Genomic DNA, 18,299 nt, shown 5'->3' on the forward strand with positions numbered 1-18,299 from the left:
ATATAAGCTCACATTTCCTACTATTTATCGTTTTCAACACGTATTTATGACAATTAATCTAAGTTGCATAGTTTTATACAATCAAAACTATTAAGATAATTTCACTTTTTTTTTTGTTAAAATTAAAACTTTATCATAAAGCAATCAATGTTCCTTTATGAAATCAAACTTCATTGTGCTCTTAATTTTCTACGATTCATGTAATCAAAATCAGATCAAGTGAATCACATAATTGCATTTAAATCTGCGACATCTAATCCAGTTCATCTCGATTTTTTGTGAACATTTTTTTTTCTTTTTTAGATATTGTGAACCTTCTTTTGGATTGCATAAAACTAGGGTTTTATCTGTTATTTTTTTATTTTTGCTATTGTTTAGTCTTTGATGAACAAAACAAATACAAAATCTTTAAGATTTTTTTTATTTTTTTTATTTTTTTTATTTTTTTTATTTTTATTTTTTGCGATAAATGAGATTCATTATAGGAGTATTTATTCTTTCTTATTTCAAATTTGGGGTTCAGGCCCGTAGGAGGGTCGGCAGGCCTGTGCTTGGACGGTCCAGATTGATGATCATAGGTCACATTTTTTTTTATTTTTATTTTATAAGAATCCACTTGGAAGCTCCAGCGTATTAAGCCTGGCTCTATGGCCGCAGACGAACATCTCCCAAACCCTAATAATATAAGGAGCCATTCAACTTCCAAGGCTCATTTGGAAAGCATTCGTCAACTCTCCCTCTCTTTCGAGATCGAGAGTTCGAATAGCTATTAAGTTTCGAATTATTTGATTTTTCTCTCGGCGGCCTAAATGGTAGATGTCAGGGAGGGGTTTTAGGGTTTATCGCTTTCCTATAGTTCATCGCCAAAGCTATACAGGAAGAGTGGAAGGAGGATGTCCCTGAAAACCCTAATCATCTGGTTATAACCGTCGAGGTAAGCAACTTTTCCCATTCTTTTACTTTATTTCAGTTTTTTTCTATGGCTATAGAGCCATTGAATACTTGCAAATAGTATTCTTTTTAAGGTGTCTGGTTTCCATTTCATTTCATTTTATTTTGTTGGTCTTTATTATCAATTGAGGGTTTAGGGCTATGTTGCGTTAATGTATTGCTTGGGAAGTTATATGATTTATACTCCCGCGTTACCTTTGTTTCCAATGATTTTGATTTCTTAGCTTTTGTGGGTGAAACGTTGGCTGCGCCTACATAGAGCTTATCGGAATTGGAAGCTAGGGCTGGAGGTTGAATTATTCTGTTTAGTCGGTTAAACCTCGGTTCTTTGTGGGTCTTAGAACAACTGTTCATGGCTACTGCCGAGGCCGCTTCTGCTTCTTTGGGTCCTCGATATGCACCTGATGACCCAACTCTTCCACAGCCCTGGAAAGGGTTGATTGACGGAAGCACTGGTCTTTTATACTACTGGAATCCTGAAACTAACATTACTCAGTATGAAAGACCTGCTACTTTACCACCACCATTGCCACCGGGCCTCCCTCCCTCGGCTTCTACTCCAAAGCTGGCTCCAATACCCATGGCCCGGACAATGCAGGGGCAGCAATTGACCCAAGCCATACAACAGCAGGGCCAACAAATAACCCAAGTTGCACAACAGCCTGGACAGCTACTGTCCCAGCAACAGGTCCAACAATTCTCACAGGCTCAACAGCAGGGTCCTCAAACTCAACAAGCATCACAACAACCTTCACAAATGGTGCAATCTGCACAACAGCAAGGTCAGCTTATGCAACAGCAGTTTAGGCAGCAGATGTTACAGCAGCCAGTGCAACAAATGCCTCAGCAGATGCCACAAAATCTTAGTCAACAAACTGCACAACATCAAGGGCAGCAATTTTCACACCAGCAGCTGCAGCAACTACCATATCAACAAAGTTCACTTTCACCAGGCCAACAAATTTCACCACGGCAGGCACAACAGGTTGCGCATCAACATGGATCACACATTTCACAGCAACAGGCACAGCCAATACCACATCAACAGGGGCAACAAATTTCACAACCGCAGGCACAACAAATAATACATCAACATGGGCAGCAGTTTTCTCATCATCAAGGGCAGAAAATGGGGTTTCCTAAGAGAGATGAATCTGATTTTCAACAAGGAAAGCAAATTGCATTTTCTCCATCGCAGATCCAGAACCTGCCTACTGGATCACATTCTATTCAAATTCCACAGATTGGCATTCAGTCGGTTCATGCACAACAATTTGGTAATTCTTCTGGCAATACACAAACTGCGTCTCCGTTGGTTCAGATTCAGCAATCTGTAACTGATCATATGCACCGGCAACAAGTGAGGCAACAAATGGGTACTCCCATAGAGAATCAGGTGGGGCCAACAATGTTGCATAATCAACAATCGAGTGGACTTAAAATGGGGTATGAAGATCCTCATGGAAGATCTGGCAATGACTTTTACTTTAATGCCAACAAGGAAGGTCCAGTGATGCTTCCTCAACAACCAAAGCTGTCTGCAATCCCCATGGCACGGAATCAGCAGGTATGCACTTCTTATATTTTATTTAATTTAATTTTCGCATCTTGTAATTTAGACATAGTCTGTATTAATGGAACTAGTGGGCGAGCCTGTGGTGCAGCGGTTAAGTTGAACTATTCAAACTTGGAATCATCCTCTGCTGCAAAGCAGGGGTAAGGCTGCGTACATATGCCCTTCCAGACCTTGCATTAGCAGGAACCTCGTGCACTGGGGCATTGGCATATAAGTCATTTTCTACTGTTGAACAACAAGCCCTCAGTTATCCATTTTTTATTTATTTAATAGATAATTTGTGTGCTTGGGAGTCCCTGATGATTAAACAAACCAATATTTACTATGACTACAATTTTAGAGAGACACGAAAGCGAAAGACTATGGGGCCACGTCGCTCTTTTCTGTATTAATGGAACTAGATTTGTATGTGCTTTGAGTGTGACAGTTTGTAATATTTAATCCAGTCCTTAAAAATGTGATTCATTGTTGTGGTTATTTGCAAGTGAGAGGTTATTTAAATATTGATGATGTATTATCTATTTTTTATTCCAAAAAAGTATATCTATTTGTCATTAAAAAAATACAATAAGAATTTATGAATCTATCAGTGTTTCATGTCTCACTTATCCATTAAGAGTGTTTAGGTAACATAGTGTGTGGTGTGTTACTTTTGTAACAATTTGACTGAAAGGGGTATGGTGAAAATTGATGATAGGTGGATACCACGAAGTGAAAAATTTAGGTACCTAGGTTCAATCATAAATAGAGGAGAAATAGATTATGATGTTGCACAAAGAATTAAAATAGGGTGGATGGAGCGAATGTGTGTTTGGCATGATATGTGATTGACTCCTTTAAAGCTCGAAGGAAAATTTTATAGGAAAGTTATATGACCAGCGATGATGTTTGGAGTCGAGAAATCACCTTGGGTGTTGATGATTTACTATGTGATGATTTTATTGTAAAAGACCAAAGTCGCGGTATTTATTTCACTCGAGATTGGGTCTCTCTGCCAGGTGTTCTGCCCGTGGCTTCTGGGGGTTATTCACGTTTTCTGCACAGTGAAGAAATATCCTTTAAAAGAATTTGGTGTAAATGAAATGAGGATGTTTAAATGGATAAGAGGTAAAACTAGAAAAGATAAGACAATGAATGAACAAATTGGAGCTAATCTAGGAAAGGCTCTGATGCGTGATAAGTTGTTAGAAATTTGTTTGAGGTGGCATAGATATGTGCAACGGAGGTCTTTGAATATTCCAGTATGCATGAGTGATTTGATTCTGATTGAAGAAGCTAAAAGAGCCAGGGGTAGACCTTGAATGACTCTAGGAGAAGTTATGAGGACAGACATGTATATCTTAGGACTAATAACAAGTATGGCTTTGAATAGAGGAAAAAAGATTTGTGTAGCTGATAATTTTGTTGGGATGAGGCTGAGCTGATTTGAGTTTTTATCCATTAAGAGTGTTTGGAGCAGTTTTGTAGCATTGTTAACTTGCTTTTAAATTTTCAATTAAAAGTTAATAAAAGCAAAAAGTTGAATTACTTGTAATTGTTTAGATATGAACTGTTTTTGGCTTGAGGGTTTAAGATTGCAAAATCAAGATATAAATTGGTTAGATTTTTTCCTTTATGTTAAAAACCTAATTGCACATTGAATTATGATTTTTAAGATGACTCTGTGTGAATTGGACTTTTTTGGAGGGGTCTTTGTGCAACCATTGGATGAAACATAGGCTTAAATTTCCAAAGAAGTTGTAGGGCACCTGCGTGAATTTTAGTGAAATCAACCTTGACATTTTCTTAGGGGACTGATGGCAAAATTTGGAGCATATAAGAAAGATTTTCATATGGTATTTATTGATTTGGAAAAAGCTTTTGATAAAGTTCATCGAGAGTTAATTTGGCAAGTTTTAGAGAATAAAAATGTTTTGAGTAAATATGTGGACATAATTAGAGATGTGTATAAGGATGTAGTGACTAGTGTAAGAATTGTGAGTGGATAGGGTAGTGAGTTCCCAATAATAGTTGGATTACACCAGTGTTCAACCCCAAGCTCATATTTGTTTGCATTTATCATTGATGAGTTGTCTAGGGACATTCAAGATCATATCCCTTGGTGTATGATTTTTGCAAATTATATTTTTCTATGGTGAATAGAAAAATGCAATAAAAGAAGGCCAAAAGGGCATCAATCAGGGCCCACATGGCCTCATCAAAGAACTTCTACAGACCGGCTTGGATGCCCAACCTAGGAGGACAAATCGGTCCGAATTGGGAAGTCAACCACAATCTCTAACCCTAACATAAACACAACATTTCTTAGCTGCCAACACGAAGTAGCACCGCTGGAGAAGAGATAGCCACGATGGAGGAGTGCTGGCCTTACGGAGGGCCTTGCCCAAGCAGATGGGGTCTCCAAGGCGAAAGGGCGTCGACCTTTCTGAGGGCAACAACGGAGTGGCTGCCGACTGAGAATTTCCTAGCAGGTTGGTGTCAAAGAGGCTAACCAATAGACTAAAAGGCAAGTTCCCAGTAGTCGATAAGCCACCAGGGCAGGTAGCCAACGAGGGTGGAGGCCAACGTTGCGAGCAGGCGGACAAATCAAGCGAACCTAACATCTAGAATGGGAGACGACCAATGAGACATTGTGCTTTGCGAGAGGCGTACAAATTGGGTTGCAGGCAAGGTTCACGGTATCGGGTTTCGACCTCTGGGGAGACCAAAATTTCGGTGGAAACTTGGAAAATTTCGAAGATACCGGGGAATTTTCTTCGGTATAGTGGAAACTTAAGTTTCGACCCCCAAACAGTGTTTTTTTTTTTTTGTTTTTTTTTTTTGTCTGATTTTTTGTGTATAACTTATTTTAAACATTTCTAACACATTCACATAATTAGTTTCATAAGAAAAACACATAAAGTCTTACTTGTGTGGTGAACCAAAGGTTCGATAATCATTACGCTAGCTTGTTGGCTTAAATTCTGAAACTTTACTATATAATGACTATATATAGTCTACACTCTACATCAAAACATAAGACATAATCCGAATGATCTAAAATAGATAAAAATATTACATCATCAACAATTATCTATCAACACTGAACAGTAGTGACTCAATTACTCAACACTCGAAAGTAGTGACTCAATTCCAAGTAGAGTGTCTAGGCGGTTCCATCAAAGTAGTGACTCACTACCCTCAAGGCACGCATGTTATCTTTTCTAAAATTATTTAGTAAGCTATATATACCTTATATCATAAAAAATCAACAATAAACCACATCAAGTCATTAAAATCAACATTTAGCCACATCAAATCATAAAAAATCAATATTAAGTCACATTAAGTTATAACAAATCAATATTTAGAGAAATGCTCTTGTTCTATAATAAGTTTGATTGGTCAAATGATTTTTATTTTTACACGAGACTTTTTGTATTAGGTATAACATAAAATCATATTTTCAACAAGTGTAAGATTACTTAAATCTGAGTTGTAATGACATAGTTATGTTCCGGTCAAACTTATTTTAAAGTACGCGAATGTTGTTAAAATCACTTGAATGAAAATAATTTTAGGGATATCAAAACAAAAGATTATTTTACTGGACTTTTGGTTTTTAGCAATGTTTTAACATTATAGGTTCTATAAAATTTTCATAATTGAGAAAACCCCAGCATTTAATAGTTGTAAATCGCCTTTATAACCAAAATCTAGTTTTTGTTCTTGAACTGGTGGATTGACTTTTTATCCTTTAGGAATTTAATTTTTAAACTATTTTTATTGGATTTAAATTGGGGGTATTTCCTTATTTATGAATAATATCTTAAATAAATGAAATAACAAATATAAAATACATTTACTTAAATCATTTGACATAAATAAGTGCCAAAAAATGAAAATCTTCACTGTTTCCCCAAGTTTCCCACACTTGGGAGAAAAAATGCACAAGAGAAGGTCAAAATTTCCCATGTTTCGGTCGAAACATAAGAAACCTATCGAAACCAGGTCGAAACAGGTGATTTTTTAAAATCCCCCAAGGTTTCATTTCGACCTGGGTCGATAATTACGAATTTCACATGTTTCGCTCAAATTCTCGAACCATGGTTGTAGGCATGGCAAGCAGCCAACTAAGAGGCAGAACTGGAGGAATAGACGAGCTAACACACAGACCAAATGAGCCTGATGGCCAACTAGAAGGGTGGACAACAGGCCTGATGGGAGAGGCGTCGGACAGCAAGCTTGGGGGGGCAGCGACCAGAAGCAACTATCTCAGAAGGGGCCAGCACCAAGACATCTACATGCCAAGCGACGTAGGCAGCAGGCGGGAAGATGAGCCGAGTGGTTGCAACAACTTCAACACTGATTGAGATAACCGACGCTAGCAAGCGTGGGAGAAGAAGGGAAAGGGAGTGGAGGAGGAAGAAGGGAGAGGGTGAGAGAAGAAGAAGAGGAATAAGGGAGAGGGGAAGGGGAGATGCAAAGGAAGGGGAAGAAGAGTAGTGGAGGAGGGAGGGAGGGAGAAGAGAAGTGAGAGGGTGTGATAAGAAGAGGAAGAAGGGAGAGGGGAAGGGGAGATGTAGAGAAAGCAGAAGAGCGGAGGAAGATAGAGGGAGGGAGCAGCCCAGCCTAACGGCCAGGCTGCTTTAAGCGGCAACTTCCTTTGCTCTGTCTCTAGGGTTTTTAGGAGTGAGAGGGATGGTGCTCTTGGGGAGAAGAAATATTACCACAACCCCCAGGAGTGATTTGTAGATGATATTGTTTTGGTGGATGGCACAAATGTTGAGATAAATGCAAAGTTGGAATTTTGGTGGTCAACCTTGGGATCAAAAGGTTTGAAAACAATAGGACTGAGAGCGGGGTGGTGAAAATTGGTGATAGGGAGTTTTCACAAAGTGATAACTTTAGACACCTAGGTTCAATCATGAATAAGGGAGAATAGAGGATGATATTATAACAAGAATTGGAAGAGGGTGGATAAAATGGAGGGGTGCATTCAGAGTGTTGTGTGATCGATATATCCCTTTAAAATCAATGGGAAATTTTATAGAACAATTATACGACATGCAATGATGTATGGGGCTGAATGTTGGGCAGTAAATAAAAAAACAGTTAAACAAACTTAATGTTGCTGAAATGAGGATGTTGTGGTGGATGAGTGGTAAAGCAAGGAAAGATAAAATAATAAAAAAAAGAAGAGTAAATTAGAGCAAACTTGAGTGTTGCCCTTTTGCATGATGAGTTGAGAGTAACTCGTCTATGATGGTATGGACATGTGCAACGGAGGCAATGCAAATACATCACCACAAGCTTATTTTATTAGGAATAAGCCTAGGGTTGGGTTGTATACATGTTGGGCCTTTGGTCCATGAGATTTTCAATGTAATGGGCCTGAACCATGGGTAGTAAGTCTGCATATGGGATTTCTCTTAATAGTTAGTTTATTTCTTTAGCTATTAGTTAGTGGAATCCACATCAGCATAGGCTATCTTAGCTGAGTTCGGTTATAGGATTTCCCATTCCAACTCTAATTCTTATCTTTCTTAAATTCCACTTCAAACTTAAGTCATAGGCATGTTAGGATTCAATGTTTGGTTATGTTGAGTTTGTTTCCTATTCAATTTAGGTGATAGAGGCCAGAGGTCCTATAGAGAAAGGGAAGAAATCCCTGAGTAAACTTAGAGTTGTAGGGGAGAAGGGAGGAATAGCACAAAGGGGGGGGGGAATGGGTCACACGTCTTGCACGATACCCGGCACTAAAACCTTCAATTTAATTCGTTATTCAAAAATCTGTCTAATAACTTGGATTATATGCCCTTATATAATAACTGGAAATTAAAACTTAATTCAAATCTAAAGCTGAAATAGCAACTACTAAATACTTCCTCAAGTCTAACTAATAAAATAAAAACGAAATAAAACTCAAATTGGAAACTTCCTAATTGACTATCAACTATCCAAAATAAAAGATTGCAAATAATCCCCAAACAAAATCAAATCCTAAAGATCCTAATGAATCCAAAAATCCAATTGGGTCTGGTTCATCTTGGTTGAGATCTCCCAAAGTGTCAACCCGGTTCAATCTCGATTCTGCATCAACTCCCCCGATGTTGAGAAAAACTCGTCCACGAGTTTTAAAGAATGATAACAATAAAATCTCACGAACAGGGGTGAATTGCTCGTCGTCTGTATTGCGAACAAAGTCCATGATGTGAAGCTTTAGAGGTGCATTCAAGTCCAGAAAATTATGGGAAAGAACGAACTCATGATGGTGAACAATTGGCACTGCATTGATGTCCTTCATTACTTGATCCACAATTCTCACTTTTTGCTGTTATCTGTTCCACAGTAGGACGTTCTTCCACTTGTGTTGATACATCTGGTTCGTCTTGTGGTTGTACTTGGGGTATGAATTTCTTTGACTCAACCAATCCATGAAGATCAAAATTTTGACGCATGTGGTAAGCCTGGAGGGTGCACATATTGGTTTCACGATCAAGGATGTCTCGTTCATAGTTGTCACGACGTCAAATCGATCCAAGGCGATGGAGGGGTGGCTAATCAATTTGGTGATGAATTGCCCGTTATGGCGTTGCCATGGCGGTCAAATCGCCTATGTGTCATTTTTTATATTCCTTATTTTCTAAAGTTATTTAGTATGCTACTTTTTTATTTTCCCTATTTTTTAAAGTTATTTAGCATGCTACAAGCCTACAATATATACCCTATAACATATAAAACCAACAGTAAGCAACATCAAATCATAAAAAATCAACATAGCCATATCAAAATCACCTTGCATTTTACAAAAAATCGACCGCCTAGTGAATTAGGCGTGACCTAGCGCCCATGGCAGTGCCATGGCGATGCCTATCAGCCAATGGCGATCGCCATTTGTGAGTCACGTAAATCGTATCACTGCTATGAACTTCTTTTTCTGCCAGGACGTCAAATCGCCGCCTTGGCGATGCCTAGGCGACGCCATGACAATTATGGTCTCGTTGTTCCAACCAACGTCGACCCAATTTAATGATGCGTCGAGGAGAGTTAAACACTTCACAAAAAGCACCATCATAATAATGAGAAAACAGAAAATTCAACTAATACATCGTTTTTTGGCTGAAAAATAATCTGACCGGTCTTTGACAACATATCCACCACAGATCGTGAGACAAAATTGTCGTCTAGTCGTTCATTAATTAACAATTTAGCAGGCTTTCCATTGGGCAGGTGATCTCTGAACTTGAACATTCCATGACAATAATAAAAGGTCCAAATAAAAGGAGGGGCAAAATGGGAAATATATGGAAGTTTTAAAGAACAATGGCAGAATGGTGATTAAAAGAGATCTTTAAGTGAATGGAAATTCTGTAATATGTGGGTTATGTTTAGAAACACAATTGCAATGTATGTATAAGGGCAGACTTGGAAGTCTTGAAAGAATAACTCAGGTATAAAAGTAAAGTACGAGGCAATTCTGGAAATCGAAAAAAATGCTAAAGGAAAGAATAAGAGATCGTGGTTAGAAAGTAGGTTTACCAACCAGAGGGAGGGGTCTCTTACTCAGCGATGGAACCAGCAGCGATTGTTTCTCCAACAATGGAACATCAAGGTAGCAGCGGCATTTGGAGGAGGCGTGGACTGTGATGGAAATTTCAGGGAGGGTCGACTTCGAAGGAGGTGGCGACCTGCGGATGGAACTCCAAAACCAGTATGTTTTGTTTCGAAGGATTTTTTTTTTCTTTGCTGCTGTTGGAACCCTAGAAAAGGTGTTCGATTGAAGGAAGTTGGGAGAAAGAGGAGGGCGGTGAGATAGGGGGGTTGATTCTTCTCTGGACAGAATCAGTTTTTTTTTTTTTCTTGGCTGTTCTCAGTCTCGGCAGAAAATAGAACTGAGAATGGGAAGAACATAGGGAAGGAAAAGAGAATGAAGGAAGGATCATTCGGCTTTGATAGCTCTTGATGGAGGGCCTATACAGAAAGGGAAAAAATCCTTGAGTAAACTCATTGCAGGAGAGAAGGGAAGGATAGCACAAAGAGGGGGAAAAGGGATCACACGTCTTGCACCATACCCGACGCTAAAACCTTCAATTCAATGCATCATTCAAAAATCTGTCTAATAACTTGGATTACATGCCCTTATGTAATAACTGAAAATTAAAACTTGCCTAATTAAAATCTAATGCTGAAATAGAAACTACTAAATACTTCCTCAAGTCTAACTAATACAATTAGAAATGAAATAAAACTCAAATTGGAAACTTCCTAATTGACTATCAACTACCCAAAATAAAAGATTGCAAATAATCCCCAAACAAAATAAAATACTAAAGATCCTAATGTATCCAAAAGTCCAATTGTGCCTGGTTCATCTTGGTTGAGAAAGTGTCAACCCGGTTCAACCTCGATTCCGCATCATTAGGTGTCCCAATTGGTTGAGTATTGGTTAGGCCTTTCCTTTTACTGTCTAAGTCTGTTTTTGAGTTTTCTATATAAGTTTGTAAGTAGTCCAGCATTGTGCACAAATTTAGTGAAGGAAATTGCAGCTTTTGATTGCTTCTTCCTGCTTGAGGACATCTTTTGTTTGATCAAGAAAATTGCAGTTTTTGATTGCTTCTTCATGCTTAAGACATCTTTTGTCTGATCAAGAAACCCCTTGTGTTTGATGAAGGGCATTTATGTTTGATTCAATCAAACGACCTTGCGGTGTGAACCCTGGTTGTTATTTTCTGCTGGTCTTGTTCTGAAGCTGCTGATATACTACCGGATTTTTAATTCTTCTAGTTCTAATTCCATGTTTTTTGAGATTAAGCAATCCAGCCGTTAGAATGTGTCCAGATTTTGAGCAGTCCTTCTTCAACAGTAAAGAACTTGATCAGAATGCTGCCAGATCAGACCTGCTGATCTGGACATGTATTGAGTTTCCAATTCTGCTTTAAGTGGTAATCTGTCCATTATTAAGATAAATCAACTTCTGATTAATGATATATTTCTGCTACGTATACAACCCATATACAGAACTGATTTCTGAAGTTTATTTTTTATTGTTTCAAATTACTGTTTTTCCTTCTCCTAGGTCAAGTAGGATTTGTCCCAAATTTCAGATCTGTTCCTAATCTGAAATTAATCATTGAGAAAAAGATCGTGTATTATGGTACTGTTTTGATCCTTCAAATACAGTATTACATAGGAAGTCTGAATGCTGTAGCATGGAGAAGTGATTTATTTCAAATGAAGGAGCTAAAAGAACTAGAGGTCGGCCCAAAATAACCATAGGAGTTGTGAAAAAAGACATGAATAGCTTAGGCCTGGATTCTGTGCGTTGAATAGAGCTGATTGGAGAAATAGTTTCCATGTAGCTGACCTCATTTAGTTTGGATAAGGCGGAGTTGAGTTTAGAATTGTCAGCATTGTGATTTGTGGATGCAAATCATAGGCATGGTAAGGTAAGAGCCTATTGGAATGCATAAATTGGAAAAAATATCAATCTTTTCTATGTTCTCATTTTGTTCTGACCTAATAATGACAGTTGATGCAAAGAAACATGTGGGTTGCAGAACAGTAATTTATTTTTAAAAACAATGCTAAATTGTTTGGGACCTTCTAGTATGGAAGTTGAGAGCATGAAATATGAAGGATACAATTGTAAACCATAGCTTGGAGAAGAGAGGCTAAAAAAAGTCCAATATTCTAAAACTCTGAAATTGAGTTAAGGTACTTGGGTTTGTTAAAGCTTGTTCAAATTAGCATGAACATAATTGGAAATGGTTGTGCAAAAAAATGACCTTACCGTTTAGTGTCATGTCTCATAAGAAATCCATAGCTGATAAAGAGGAGAGTGGAAACAACAAAAATCATTAAGTTGACTAGGTAAATCATATCTGGTATGTAAGTTATTATGCACAAGAGCAAACTATTACAATATTGAGGATGGGTACTATGATGAAACTATAGCTGAATGATACTAGTTTAAAAAGGGGAGAGAGAGAATAACATGAGCCTAGAATATGTAGTTTTGTCCTCACATATATAGGTTTACAAGTGATGATCCAGTCTTATTTGCTTATTTGGAATGAAAATCTAACTCAAAATTTTCAGATTATTTGCGCATTTTGTTCAAAAACATGCTCATGTTCTCTCTTTCTCTTCAGACTCGCAGACATACGCACACTCGCAGAGACACAAGGCGACCAAATCTAACCCAACTTTTGCAGATTCCTTAACATTTTGTTTAAAAACATCGTACTTCCTCATTAGAAAGAGAATTAGAAAGAACAAATAGTGGTTTTCCTCCTCCTTTGTTTACTTTTCTTCTCCTCCCCCCCCCCCCCCTTATATATTTATAGGCAAAAATAACTCTACCCACTAGTGTGTTTCTACGCCTAGACACAGCGGGTGCAAAAATACCGTGCCGCCCCACTCTAAAGATGCTCTCACACTCCCTCCCATTGGCCTGTGCGCTGGCATACCTGTGTTATGTGTTTCTCTCTCTCTCTCTCTCTCTCAAAATCTTTTAAGCGTGTTGTAGAAGTTGGATCTGCATTATTTCTTACATTTGATACTATTGTTGCTATTTCACAACAGGAAAACAGGATGGATGGTGTTCCTCCTCATAATCCCAACCCTGGTCATCCTGGGGGATTGAATATTGTAGCAGGGCATGTAATGCCCAATTTGTACAATCATGCTGCTGGTGTTCAAGTTTTTTCTAATAGTGCAACAGTAAGACCTCCAAGGATGGTTGGCTCCTCAGATGTTGGAAATCTCTCACCTGCTGAAGTATACTGTCGACAAAATGAAGTTACTGCAACGGTCTGTGAATGCTTTACCTATTTTGGTTGTTCAGCTGTGTAGAAATTTATATCCGAATTGTCTCTTTACTTTTAGTTTTATTTATAGATCATTGCCTTAAATGACTGCTTCTACCTGAGGTTTCATGACCTGCATTATTTTCAAGTTAGTTCCTATTTCCTGGATACCAAATGTGATACAAATGCAATGGAAATGTGCAATGGAAAGAGAAGTTTTGTGATGTAAAGAAGTGGAAATGCTACTCTTGTATATAGAACTCCTTTCTAGAATCTGATGTAACCTAATCGAAAGCAATTTCATAACACGTAAGAAGCTTACTCCTAGGGAAGTAGGTGTGATAGTTTGGAGCCTATTTTGCTTTTTGCATCTTGATCTGTTGATTCTCCAACATTCTCTATTTTGAAAATATCCAGATTCATTTTGAAAATTTTGTACTCTTTAATATTGGGGAGGGGCCTTTTGGTTGAGCATGTGACTTTGTGAATTGTGATAAATGGCCGCTGCAGACATACACTTCAGTGTCATAGCTTAATGTTTATTTAGGGTGGGCGAAGGATGAGGGGAGAGGATGAATCATATTTAGTGGATCCTGCACTGACCGTTAGGTTCTGTTCAAGCAGTTGACAACAAATTGTTTTTGTTTACACAGCCTCCCTTAGGGTCGTACCTCTTCCTTAGGCTTAGATTCATTTCATAGTAGAAAATTGAAGTGCCAGTAAACAAAACAGCTATTACTGACAGACTTCCAAATGAATTTTGGAAAAGTCCTTTATCTCATTATTTTTCCTGCCCTTTTTTCCAAGCCTATGATTCATATTCTTGTTTGGGTTATTATGTTTAGATTTGATTGCCTGCCTTCTATATTCCTCTTGTTGATAAATCCATGTTAATATGCTGTGGTAACTTTTCTTTTGGTTGGATGGCCTTTTTAGTGAAGATTGTACTTTCTGTTTCTTAGTTTTATGTTTAATATTCTCTTTTTTCATATTTGTCTAACACTAACATTTCTTGATTGGATTAATAATATTGGTGAAGTGAAATGTGTTTCTCATGGGTTCAGTAGGATTTAATCTTTGGAATGACTTGTGACTTGGATTTGTGAAAAAATTGCTTAGGGTGACAATGTTCCTGCTCCCTTCATGACTTTTGAAGCCACTGGTTTCCCTCCAGAGATACTCAGAGAGGTACATTTTAGTATTTTACTCCTGTAATCAAATGTTCTAAATTTTCAGGTTGGTCAGCCAATCTATATGGTTGACAACTTACATTTGTTTATTTATTTATTTATTTATTTTTTCTTATTGCATTGAAGTTATTTTTACTCAACATTTATTGATGTTTAAACTCATCTATTTTCCGTTGTCGCAAGTGCGATATCTGCTCCAGTATTGGAGCATATGTCGTACGCTGCGTTGCTATGTGCATCCTGATACACAGCAACTGCTCTGTCCTTTGGGGGCTGCAAAATAAATAGTTGGAGCCTTTTCTGGACAGGTTGGGAGGGTGGTGGGCCCTGCTTCCAAATGACATGATGAGGGTGGGGTTTTCCTGCTACTTCACTCCGCCACATGGTCTGAAATGCCCCTTTTGCTGCCTCAAGTTGCTTCAGTAAGCGACTGCATACACATGGGGTTGTCTTTGGATTTTTATTTTCTTTACTATGCATGAGAGTGGGAAGTAAATTCTTATATTTTCTGATACGTGAATGATAATCTCTCTTTAGTAGATATTTTTATTTATGAGGGTTGTTTTCTTTTTCCCTTCTTGTTTCAGATACATCTTGCTGGCTTCTCTTCTCCCACGCCAATACAGGCGCAGACATGGCCGATTGCACTACAGAGTAGGGATATAGTGGCCATTGCCAAAACAGGTTCTGGGAAGACCTTGGGCTACATTATTCCTGCATTTATTCATCTGAGACAATGCCGAAATAACCCTCAGAATGGTCCAACGGTGTTGGTTCTGGCTCCTACACGTGAGCTTGCAACACAAATACAAGATGAGGTTATCAAGTTCGGCCGTTCTTCTAGGGTCTCTTGCACTGTGAGTCTCATGATTGTTGTTTCATATAATATTTGTTTCACACGTTTCATTCTTCTGTTCGCTTCTCACTGATCATATGCTCTTTTTTTTTTATGGCTCAATTCTTCCTTCAGTGTTTGTATGGTGGAGCTCCAAAGGGCCCTCAGCTTCGAGAATTGGATCGAGGGGCAGATATTGTTGTTGCCACCCCTGGTCGGCTCAATGATATCCTTGAGATGAAGAAAATTGACTTTCGTCAAGTATCTCTCCTTGTCCTTGATGAGGCTGATCGAATGCTTGATATGGGTTTTGAACCTCAAATCCGCAAGATTGTGAATGAGATTCCCCCACGTCGGCAGACTCTCATGTACACTGCAACCTGGCCCAAGGAGGTCAGAAAAATTGCGGGAGATCTACTTGTTAATCCTGTTCAAGTGAATATTGGCAGTGTTGATGAGCTTGCAGCAAACAAGGCCATCACACAGGTATGTTATTCATATTTGTCAAATAGTTGATTGAATTTACAGCTCCAATCATGAAAGAGATTACAAGGTACCCATCTGATGGATCGTGGGATGACCTACCTAGAGAAGAAATATGCACCTGGACCTGTCATTTGATTTCATTGATCCTGTCCAGAAGATCTGGCAGTCGAAATTAAGGCCTGATTGAATGTTCTCTCCAGATTTGCTAATGTGAAAATTAGGCAGTGGTTTGGAGGGACAACAAACTGAAATTACTTATTTGGATAGGTATATTTGTAACAGGGTTCGTGTAGCTGACCCATTTGTATGACAAGGATTAGTTGAGTAGCTATTTATGCAACTACTTCCCTCCTCATCACCCCCTCCAAAAAAAGAAAAGAAAAGTAAAGGCACTAATAATACCCTCTCCTACAGAAGAACACAGAGCCATGTTCTGTTATTCTTCAATCATTCCCCCAGCCCAAGAAACAAATTTCTGCCTTCCTTTCCCTTGTTCTTATATCATTCCTTGTGTTCACCTCAATTTTGTTTTTGAACCTGCAGTATGTTGAGGTGGTCCCGCAAATGGAGAAGCAGAGACGCATAGAACAGATTCTTAGGTCCCAAGAACGTGGGTCAAAGATAATCATCTTCTGCTCGACGAAGAGGTTGTGTGACCAGCTTGCACGCAGTATTGGCCGCAATTTTGGTGCTGCTGCAATTCATGGAGACAAATCTCAGGGTGAGAGGGACTGGGTTCTCAATCAGTTCCGCAGTGGGAAATCGCCAATATTGGTTGCCACAGATGTGGCTGCTCGAGGTCTTGACATTAAGGACATCAGGTTCGATGATCCCTGTTTAGTTCTTTGGTTATTATTTTCGATGATACCTATTTTTTTTTTCCCTCTTTAATCCAAAATTTTGTTGGAAGTTTAGACATTGATTCATATGATTCCTGTTGGGTTTTGGACACCATTTTGTATTATCATCTCATTTAACGAATTTTTGGTGGTTGTGTTCAAGGGTTGTGATTAACTATGATTTCCCCACGGGAATAGGAGATTATGTTCACCGCATTGGAAGAACTGGGAGGGCTGGTGCAACAGGGGTATCATACACCTTCTTCTCTGATCAGGATTGGAAGTATGCAGCTGATCTGGTAAAGGTTTTGGAGGGTGCCAACCAGCGAGTTCCACCTGAACTGCGAGAGATGGCTGTACGTGGTGGGCCCATTATGGGAAAGGGGCGGGGTGGGATGGGTCGTCGGGATTCTGGTGGTGGGCGTTTTGATTCCGGTGGTGGGCGTTTTGATTCTGGTGGTGGACGTTGGGATTCTGGTGGTCGTGGTGGATCGAGGGATGGTGGCTTCAGTGCCCGTGGTGGGAGGAATGACTTTTTTGGTGGAAGGGGAAACCGGGGGCGGGGATTTGGTGGTCCTGGTAGTGGTCCAGTTGGTTGGGGAAGGCATGAACAGGGACCACGTGATCGTTACGACAGTGTGAATGGGAGGGGGCGATATGATAACAGAAGATCAGATAAGTTTCGTAGAAGTTATGGCAGGAGTCGTAGCCAGAGCAGGAGTCGTAGCCCAAGCCGAAGTTGGTCCCGTAGCAGGAGCAGGAGCAGGAGCAGGAGCTGGAGCAGGAGCCTCAGCCGAAGCCGGAGCCGGAGCCGGAGCTATGAAAGATATGAGAGGTCACGTGGACAGAATCGTGACCTTGGTTCTAAGGAACCGGAATATGATGCTGGCCCCGAAGAATCGAGGTTGTCCCCCATGTCCCCTGGAGCAACTCAAGGTGGCACAATCTTGGGAATTGAGCCTGCAATTCAGCTCCCAATAGGTGATAGCACTGGATCTGGTATCCTGTGATGTTAGGTGAGCCAAGTTACCAGCCACCTACTGAACTGTAAGGTGCGCTACAGATTTTTTTGCAGTGGTTCTTACTGCTGTTTGATGGTGGTCTCTTTGGTTATTGTGGCAGAAATGGAGTCCCAGATCGTGGGGCTGCCAATGTGAAAGAATCATCATAGGTTATCAGGACTTTAACATTACTGCTGTGGCAACCAACATGGTTTTCTGGTGCTTGTTAGTTAGCATACTTTGACCGAGATTTCATCTTGTGAGAGACGCAGGTGTTTTGAAGCAGGAACAGTTTGGCAGGTTGAAGTACATTATTGAAGAATGGCAAAGGGGAAGGCAGGAGAGCTGGTGCTTCTATTTGAATTTGCCTCGGAAATGTATGACCTTAGGAAAGTAAAATTTGCCTCCCTTAAGAGCTTAAAATGGTTTTTATTAATGGCTATAAGAACCTAATATACCTGAAAAAGTGAATTCTTTATGAACGAATAACTCAAATGTTTAACCAATTTTCACCCATCTCAGTTCATTGAAAAAAAAAATTGTTCCTATCACATCCTGTAAAAAAGAAATAGTAAGTGAAAAGAGCCTTGCTATGACAACCTGAGGTCCTTACAGACTTGCTACCCGGTGT

At 39.3% G+C, this 18,299-nt stretch overlaps 1 protein-coding gene across 3 annotated transcripts; it reads left to right on the forward strand.

The window, feature by feature from the left end:
• The first annotated feature begins 632 nt into the window (after nt 1-632).
• LOC122088931 (DEAD-box ATP-dependent RNA helicase 40-like) lies at nt 633-18,091 on the forward strand. 3 transcript variants are annotated; one of them, XM_042658318.1, is made up of 9 exons: nt 633-934; nt 1,176-2,518; nt 13,094-13,321; nt 14,437-14,505; nt 15,095-15,364; nt 15,478-15,828; nt 16,372-16,649; nt 16,831-17,683; nt 17,790-18,091. In XM_042658318.1, exons 2-8 carry the CDS (start codon nt 1,304-1,306, stop codon nt 17,675-17,677), a joined length of 3,258 nt encoding a protein of 1,085 aa, XP_042514252.1. In that variant the 5' UTR covers nt 633-934; nt 1,176-1,303; the 3' UTR covers nt 17,678-17,683; nt 17,790-18,091. The 3 variants fall into 3 exon arrangements, with proteins under 3 accessions (XP_042514252.1, XP_042514250.1, XP_042514251.1); XM_042658316.1 differs by having other exon boundaries at nt 634-934; nt 16,831-18,091; XM_042658317.1 differs by having other exon boundaries at nt 634-934; nt 1,211-2,518; nt 16,831-18,091.
• The last annotated feature ends 208 nt before the right edge of the window (nt 18,092-18,299 follow it).

This window comes from Macadamia integrifolia, chromosome 9 (genome assembly GCF_013358625.1).
Source record: "Macadamia integrifolia cultivar HAES 741 chromosome 9, SCU_Mint_v3, whole genome shotgun sequence".
NCBI lineage: Eukaryota > Viridiplantae > Streptophyta > Magnoliopsida > Proteales > Proteaceae > Macadamia > Macadamia integrifolia.

Bases quoted from the DNA above. Each gene is read 5' to 3' on its own strand.
- LOC122088931 (XM_042658318.1), top strand. From the start codon at position 1,304: ATGGCTACTGCCGAGGCCGCTTCTGCTTCTTTGGGTCCTCGATATGCA. The intron at 13,322-14,436 runs GTCTGTGAATGC...AAAATTGCTTAG, and splicing joins AAAATGAAGTTACTGCAACG to GGTGACAATGTTCCTGCTCC. The intron at 15,365-15,477 runs GTGAGTCTCATG...TTCTTCCTTCAG, and splicing joins CTTCTAGGGTCTCTTGCACT to TGTTTGTATGGTGGAGCTCC.